Source organism: Trachymyrmex cornetzi, unplaced genomic scaffold (genome assembly GCF_001594075.2).
Source record: "Trachymyrmex cornetzi isolate Tcor2-1 unplaced genomic scaffold, Tcor1.1 scaffold156, whole genome shotgun sequence".
Taxonomy (NCBI): domain Eukaryota; kingdom Metazoa; phylum Arthropoda; class Insecta; order Hymenoptera; family Formicidae; genus Trachymyrmex; species Trachymyrmex cornetzi.
The window spans coordinates 647,412-656,807 of NW_017296157.1; the positions used below are offsets into that span (position 1 = coordinate 647,412).

Sequence of the window (9,396 nt, forward strand, 5' to 3'; positions counted from 1 at the left end):
CTCTCGGGCGCGGGCTCGTCGCGCGCTCCGCGTAGTCCGCGTTTCGTCACATTCGTCACAGTGTCCACGCGAGGCTCACGGTGTGCGCGCGCGTGTGCAATAAACCACATCGACGAGCCCCGTCCGTGCCGAGCGTCAGCGTACCTCGCGTACGTAAAACGGAGCTTATCGGTGATCGATCGATCGCGCGCGTGCGACAGACGATTCGCCGCGACGCGGATACGCGGGATACGTGGGACAATCGGCGGCGATCGGCGACGGCGACACGTCGTCGAGGGAGTAGCGCACGACGATTGTCAGCTTCGCGAGGGCGAACCCTCTCTCGAATCGTCATCCTCGAAATCAGCCACCTTTCTTCGCTCGCCCGCGCCGCCCCGCCGCGCCGCCCGGGGGAAAGCTCCGAGTCGAGGGTGACAGCCGGAGTCGCGGAGTCGCTGGCGATCGCCACGCGAGGGACGTGAATAGGTTTCGCTTCGTCGGGCCGTGAAACGGGGTGGTGAAACGTATCGCGTATACGCTATATACACGTTCTTCCCTCCCGCCCTCTTCCCTCCCGTCCTCCAACGCCTCCGCCTCCGCCTCCACTTCCACCTCCGCGATACGATCCGCGGAGCGACCTCGTATCCGTAGTCGCGTGTGTGTGATAGTGGCAAGCAAAAGGTCGCGCGCGCTGCGCTGCGTATTTGGGAGGATTCCAAGTGGTCCAGCAGTGTGTATCCCCGCCGAGTGGATCGAAATTATGTTCGCCAGGGGATAGCCCGCGAACGAGACGCGCACACGACAAACGAGAGTGGTATTCGGGGCGAGCGAGCGAGCGAGCGAGCGAGCGAGGGAGCGATCGAACGAGGGGGAGGCAGGAGGAAGCTAGGAAGGAGGCAGTTTCGCAACGAGCAGCGCTTCGCGTAGAAGCGTCGCGACGACAATGACAACGCGCGTCGCCGAGTGAGCTTGGCTCCCCGACAACCAAGAGGATGCCACGGAGACAGGGTCGCTGCCGAATCGTACCGGGGCGACACGGCGTCAGTGGGATCTAGAGAAACGTTTCCTGAGGAGAGCGAGTGGAGCAATCGGAGGACGAGGGAGAAACGAGAACGAGATTATACACATGCCTTGAGTCCGAGAAAAATAGATCGAGGCACGATATAGAAGGTGGGAAACCAAAGAAGAAAAAGAGTAAAAGTTAGAGAGAGAAAGAGAGAACAGCGCAAGGAAGATAGCGAAGAGCGAAAGACAGAACGAGGAGGAAGTTATCAACGTGACAAGGAGGATCACAAAAGTCTTTCGATTTCTGAAGCTCCTCTCCGTGGGTGTTTTTACGCGTGCGGCCGTGGATCGATAGTTTGTCTCGCACGCTCGTGCTGAACGGGAGTTGCGAGTTACGACGGCGAGTTACCCTACGTAGAGGACGCGATCGCGAGCGGTCCTCTTTCGTTCGACAACAACGACATCCTTGAGCCGCGAGTAACGAGGCCCGTGGGAGACGAGGAGCAAGTTTCCAAAGGGGCCTAGCTGGTGGGTGCTGGTTATCGCGACAGTCGTCAACGTCGCGAAGACGCTCGGCGATCGCAAGCTCCGCGGTGATTTATGGGGGATTACAGCGCGACGAGCCTCTTCTCGAGTACCCTGACCAGCCCGAAACCTAGTACGACCACAAGCAACATCAGCAGCGCCGCCGTCACCATAACGACATCCACGATGCAGGACGATCTACTGATCGAGAAGCAAACTACCGGCAAGCCCGCTCCGCTCTCGCCGAGCGGTGGTCTCGACACCGTGGCTGGACAGGACAAATCGAAGGACGTGATCGAGGCGGAGAACATCGCCATTACCCCGACGACGCCCTCGTCGACAGAGAAAGACATCACATGCAGCACGACATCAGCTTTGCAGGGCTTCGCTGATCCCGGTGGCCGTGTACCTAGCCTCTGGTCCGCGCCCGATGACGGCGGTCTGCACACCGCGTTACCAGTCAATGGTTCGATCGCTGCCTTTCAGAATTTCCCAGCCGGTGGACCCGCGGGGCTTTTCGCCAGCACCGGTGCCGCCGCCGCGGTTTCGACCGGCACACGACGTGCCATCACGGCTAGTCACAATTTTCCGCAGCAGCAACAACAGCAGCACGGTAACGCGGGTGCGCCCACCGGCACCAGACACGGCGGTCTGCAGGTGTCGTCCGCGCAGCAGCAGCAGCAGCAGCAACAGCAGCAACAACAACAACAGCAGCATCAACAGCAGCAGCAACAACCTCCGCCGACGTCACACCCAAGCGTCTATCTGCCCGGCAAGGGATACGCCGCGTGGTCAGGCGGACCGCAGGCCCCGCAACAATGGGGCGCGGGCCCGCAAGCGGCCGCTGCTGCCGCAGTCGCCAGTCCGGGCCTGTCTCCCTGGAACCGTGGTAGATCCGTACCTAATATACCACCCCTGCACTCGTCTTTACACGCCGCCGCAGCGGTTGCGGCCGCAGCCGGTCTGCAGGGGCGCAAGCCAAGTCCGACGTTCCCGGGCCATCCGGGCCCGGCAGCGGCGCATCCCTCCTGTATCAGCCCGGTCAAGTTCCGTCGGAGCACGTCGTATCCCGGCAAGGGCAACATATATCCACCTCAACCAGCACCGACCTTCGAGGTAACCGCCGCCGAGGAGAGGGATCTGTTGCAGCTGCCACCGTTTCAGCAAGTGAGTCTTCTAATCTTCTAATCTTGAAGTTTTACAGCTGAGTCGCGTTCAGAAACTCCAATCGGGTGTATTCAGATATCACTTTATCCTTGTTTGTTTTGTAAAAATATCGAATTAAACAAGGATCAAATAATACTTGAACGCATCTGGGTGAAATTTTTGAACGGTATCCTAGTATTTATAGTTCTTTCGGTTTTTATTCCAAGATCATCTTAAACCAAGATCATCTTAAGATACTAATAGCTCTGATTAGCTTGTGGCATCTTAAGACAATCTTAAATATAAGATCTCAGATGAATACCGTCCCCTACATGAAATTTAGGAAGCTGGACTAGCGCGTAGAAGTTATGCTGATCTAACCCAGTTTTCTACACAACTTTAGGAAATGAATGCGAGAGTTGAGATTTAATTTAATTAGTGGGATATCTGATTTTTGCAACTTTAAAATTGATCCTCAAGTTCCAAACAAGTAAATTGGAGCATTGCTGCATCGAGCACTTCGATTTATTTATCTCCGGAATGAATCACGCTTTTAGAATGAAGCACTTTTGTAAAGTCGAATAGCACCATTTGGTTGAATGCCAGGTTTTCCGAGAGAGATTTTTAACTAACCGATTTTCTACCTTGTTCATGATGAAAAATCAATCACCTCTGATTGGTTAATGGATAAGTAAAATCAACACCGCTGATGTTGTCATTATCGAGTAAATTAGCAATTGGTTTTCGTATAAAAATATCACGTTATTAGCGACGTGCTGATAATTACGCTCACACAACCATCAGCTAGATTGCGTTCTTTTCTCTACACGCTATTCGCGTCGATTGGTTGCACAGATCACGGGTAAAAGAAGGGGGACTCGGGACGACCGCCGTTTGTTGTTTTACTCGACTCGCGGGCACCGATAGCACGGACTCGTTGCCTCGACTTTTTTTCACAGCCGAGTGGCATCGCGTTATCGATCGGCGGTTGAAGCAGGTAGTATAGCCAAGGGTACTCGCTTGTAAAACTGCGCCGGCAATCATGCGGTCTCTTAGGCCGTTGTGGAAGGTAACGCGCTACGCTTCTACTTCCGCAGTTTCGCGTTCTTTTGGTACACCACGACACCGTACCGCATGTGTTACTCGTGTCACCTCGGATTATGCAACTGCTCCCTGAGAACGAGAGAGAGAAAGAGAGAGAGAGAGAGACAGACTTTGTGCATTTAAATTTAGCCGGCACAACGACTGTTTCGGTAGTTGTACAGCCGTGACATCGTCGTTTTTAACGACGCGATAATGTCGTACCGGACCTAGGTCATAAATGTACGTGGCATGCCGCAGTCATGCCGAGTAGAGACCCTATAAAGCCAGATTTACATAGGACGCAAAACGCGTGACGTATTTTCGCTGGCAGAACGCAAGACGCGAAAGTTGAAGTTCCTCTAACTTCAGTGCGTCCTGCGTTCTACGTCCTACAGTTTATTACAACCTGAAATACATGATGTGCGTCTAATTTTGCGACCTGTGACCTGCGTTTTGCATTCTATGTACATCTAGTATACACAGATCCAGGGAAAGTTTCTTCGATTAAAAAAAAAATTTGTTTGAATTAAAAGAATTTGTGCATTACTATACGATTAAAGAATAGTTCCTTTGATTTGAACGTTATTTCTTGAAATCAAATAAATTTTTCTTTGATTTGAACGTCATTTATCTTTATATGATTGTTAACTATTTTGTATGTTATTTACGTAATTTGATATTGTTATGTACTCTCAATAAAGCTATTATTATTAGGTATTATTTCTTGAAATTAAGTAAATTTTTATTTTTCTCACAGATATTTTTTCCTCGGTATTTTCATTTCAACTTAAAAAATCAACGAAAGAAACAATTTCTTCAATCTAAACATAACTTTTCTCCGGATGTAACAGAGTCTAATCACAAGCGATTTTTTTAGAATCCTACGAGAGAGAGAGAAAGATATATATATATAATTTTTCTCCTATATATGTACTATCTCACTCTAACTTATACAGTTTCACTCTATAATTTTAATTAAGATTATAGAGTGAGACAGTATAAGTTAGAGTAAGTAGTATATGTATATGTACATTGTACAGGAAAACATTATATATACAGAAGGAATTGTAAACGAAGGATTTTCATAAAATTCTTCATGGTCAAACTTTGATAATAGGGTCTTTAATACTAGATGCCGCAATGGCATCTACGGCGTGCGTTTTCCGTCCACGAGGGAATTTTACGTGGTAGAATCTGGGTTATCTCTCACCGCGCGGCATTCTCGTCATTTCGCATATCTAGCCATGTGATAACGATATCTCATGTACGCTAGGTGCTAAGGAAACTCACAGGTTGAAGCCGTATATCGAAAGTGTTCTGGGAGTCTTTCACTTTTCGCCCTTTTCGGTGTAATCTCCGTAACACGTTACGTTCTGCACATGTGCCATCAGTGAATAGCGAGTATATATAGAAATAGAAAAGGAATAGATAATGGAATGAATGGCGTGCGATGAAAATACAGGTCAGCGTTTTTCTCGATTATTATATTTTTCCACCTTCGCTCCATTTTCACGTCCGGCGTACAATGACGTTATATCAAATTTAATACGATATTGATCTTAAAACTACAATTATATATATATTTTGTGGTACACCAGTTAGCAAATGAATAAATAATTTCGTTAATATTATTCTGATTTCGCATGACTATGAAGCTCAATTTAAATAAATTTAATACGGGATTATTACGAAATACTGTTGATATACTCTTATTGGATAAAATTTATTTATATTATCGTTATCACTTTTATTTATTGTACTCTTTGTGACAGATCTTTTTACGTTCCATTCGAGATATTAATAATTTTCCGTAACAATTTTACGGATTGCAAAATAACAGTTAAATAAAGAGAGTCGAAATTAGTTCACGCAAAGTGTCTTTATTAAATTATTTAAAAATTATATTTCTTTGAAGGTAGCTATTATGTATATACATAGAATATAACTTTTCATTTTTATAGCAATTTAAAGTTGTTAAAAGACGAAAATGTTTGCTTTACCATAATTATCAAATTACTAAAAGTAACGGTAATAGGGCGTGGAAAAAAAGATACAATTCTTATTTAAAAAAAAAATACATAATCATTACCCTTAAAACATCATTTCTGGACAAGTACCTGTACCTTCCCTACGGTAGATAAGAGTTATCGAGGTTGCCATTAATAATCGATTTCACTTATTTTTTTTGTTATCTATCAACGCTATCTGAAACTACTCCGCTGATACTTATTTTGTCGTTCAAGTCTGACCTAATTCCTTTCCGACGTGGTAACTCCGACAGTGTCTAGCAGAAGTTTAAGCTCAGCTATTTTAACCACCACTCAAAAATAGATCTGCATACTATCCGAGAGAAATGGCGGGTGTCGTCATGCTGTCGTTCAGCTATCATCTCCGCGGCTACCTTGTCTCAACATTTATATATTTATACACGGTACATCGCTTTCCTTCTCATCGCGACTTCTTAATCATGCCAAATAATGGTGCCTATTGTAGAGAATCATGAAAAAAAACAACTACAATATTCGAAGAATATCGCGTGCCATCACAATAAAAGACGTCGATGATATTACGCTGTAAATGTACCAATAGTATAATATAAATTTTCAAATTAAAGAAATTCCGAGTTTTCGCTGGAAAAATATTTTAAAATTGCATATATTTTAATATGTCTATGAACACTAATTAATTTACTAATTAATCGGATTGATTAGATTTTATTAAAAGTGTTTCGTGTAATTTTTTATTAAGATTCTACTTTTATTATTTGATGTTGACTGACAAGCTATTGTTTCGACATTTTCATTTTTTTTAACAATTAAAATATCAATTGCCTTTATGTTTATATTAATTTGTTTTTACTTTTTTAATTGCTACATAAAAATTTGACATTTCGTTAGATTTATATTGATAGACATTATCACATGATTACGTACTAAGGAACGGACAGGTGAACGCCGCATACAGTATAAGACGTTTATCAATAGCCTTAACATCGTTGATTTGACGTCGCCGAGAATAATTAGCTCGTACACAAACAAGTCGTGAATATGACCCGCATACCCCGATTCAATTAAATACTACCTTCAATAGAAATTACAATATGTGATCTATGCTCCTCGACAGTTTTTAAAAAATTTTAATTACCATATAAAAACTATAATTTATCTTGTGAAGTTTCGTAGAAAACAATACTAATTAAAAGCTTGAAAGAAATCTTACAGAAGATTTGCGTGTATGACATTTTATTTATATATCTTTTAAAAGGATTTCTTTACTTTTCCTAGTCCTAAATCTCTTTAAGATTCATGAAGAAAATTGGAATGTTAGCTTTATGAATTTAAATGAAATACAATTCCTATTTATTATAGACAAATTCGAGTTATGAAACATATAACTAAAACGTTTGATATCGACTATGAAACGGTATGATCGTAACCGATAATAATAGATATTAATGGAAGAAAACGCGAGGAAAAAAATATCGCCGCTCTTTCGTCGATTTTCCGATTTTTCGCCATGATTTCTCAATTTGCTTTGCCATACGACTGTGTGTTCGAGCGGTCGATGAATAATATACGGGCACAAATGTGTCGCGGATTAGAAGTCGCGCGCGCACGCGCGCAGGTAATGCGGCAAAAGCGTCTAACAGAGCGAAGAAATGCCTGAGCTCGAAGTCCGATAACTCATTGCTCGTCATTCACCTTGAGAGGGGAATCGGGACACGTGCAGTAGGTCGCTTAGCCGATATGTTAAGGGGACCAATCGCCAATGGATACCAATCGCGTGTGTATGCGTGCGTGCACCCACCCGCCCCCACACGATCGTAGCTACGCTTGTGTCGGTGATCGCATCGAGAAAAAAAAATCGTAACGTGATGGATACGCGTATAGAGATAACGATTTTTGTACTACGCCGTCGCAGTTGCGCTCGCTTTTTTCCTCGTGCGCGGTGAGCACGAAAACGCCATTACAAAACGCATAATTTGAAATGTGAGGAAACGGAGCTTTTACTACCTTGGCTCGCATACGTATTTCTTAAATCAATAACGTTCTTATTTATTCACGATATTTTCTTGTGCTACCGAATTAAACAGTATAATAACGCCCATAAAACGTGTCACGTGGATGACGTACGGACGAATAGACCCGTTGATCGTTGGAAAAAGGGGTAGAAGCAGCTTGTAATATGTCGCGCGAAGGTCGCCCTCGTCCCGGGGTCGAAATTGATCTCCGATAGATCGAAGGTGCGAGGCTAATTTTACTCTGCGTGCATCATGGTTAGAAGAAACACGAAAAGACTTTCTTGAGGAAAACTTTTTATTCGCACGTGGTAGGCCAATTATTTTGAAAGTCTTTCGTGTGCATTCTGCCGAATAAATTTTAAAAAACCTGTCTTGACTGTCATTAAATTTCTCCCATTTTGTTTGCATCTATAATATAGATCTTTGATCGAATTAGACAAAATTTTTTTTACTAAAAGTTTTTAGTAAATATATCGATCAATACTTTGAAATTTGATTTTTATGTATGTATCAGAATAGATTTCAAAATCGTGATCTTATGATTAAAAAATTAAAAATTTGCAGATACATCAAACTTAAGACATTTATCCTTTGTACAGTTTTGCACGAGGAAACTCATTATTACAGTCTGATATTTACAAAAATAGTAAACAACTACGCACTTAGTATCCACACAACAAATGTATCAAAAATGCATCTTAGAGATATCTTAAAGATATATTTGGGATATATGATATCTTTAGGATATCTGTCTGATGTATTTCGGAAATTTTTGCTGTGTGGGTATAAATAAACGTTAAAAAGTTATGAAAGGAAATGTAATATATAATCTCATTTTTAACAGAAATTATTTATTGTACTACGACTTTTATACTTTTGAGTATGACCTTAATTTTAATGCTTATATGTCGTGTTCTCATGAATATTGTCGTCAAATAATAAACTTCTATTTTTTTAATACAATAAGTATTACTCGGAACTTGTTCCATTTTTCTCTACGTCAATAATACTTTATCCTAGTATCTCACTTAACAAATTAATTATTCTTGGAGGACTGAATGACAGAGAATAATATCTTTTTAATGGAAAAAATTATTTATTATGTATGTGAATTTTTTTTTATTAGGATGAAGGTAAAAAATCGCGTGTTCGTATAACCGAAATATTAAACCGACGTACTTTGCGTGACTCCAATGCAACTTGAAAAAAAAAGCATCTGTGGTATGCATAGCATGTCGGTTGAAAGTGTTAATTGCGTTATGCTCTCTGACAACACGATGCAAATTTGTCCTTGAAATAAGTAAGGTACTAACCGAGGGTAAGACAAGCTATCCCTATAACGATTGAAACAACGTTCGTCAATATTTCAATAACAATGAAAACATCGATAATCCATAAAAAGTTTTTGAATTGATAAATTGAGAATCTTTTTAATAACAATTTTTAGTCATTAACTTTGATTTAATATTATTGAAAAAAATTCTTCATTTTTATTTATTGTTAAGATCAAATATTTTTGTCCATTTTCTATTGATGGAGAACAGATGATCCGTATACACAAGATAATACCGTAACAAAAATTGTATATAATTCAACTGAATATTCTGAAAAATATTTTTATATGTGTTATATATATA

At 42.0% G+C, this 9,396-nt stretch overlaps 1 protein-coding gene across 1 annotated transcript in view; it reads left to right on the forward strand.

Moving 5' to 3' along the window:
* The first annotated feature begins 41 nt into the window (after window positions 1–41).
* The window catches only part of orb2 (cytoplasmic polyadenylation element-binding protein orb2), a 164,717-nt gene continuing 155,362 nt past the window's right edge, over window positions 42–9,396 (forward strand). Inside the window, exon 1 of the mRNA XM_018503254.1 lies at window positions 42–2,676. Within this exon, the coding sequence (XP_018358756.1) occupies window positions 1,585–2,676 (1,092 nt within the window). The 5' untranslated portion in view covers window positions 42–1,584. The remainder of the gene's footprint in view (window positions 2,677–9,396) is intronic.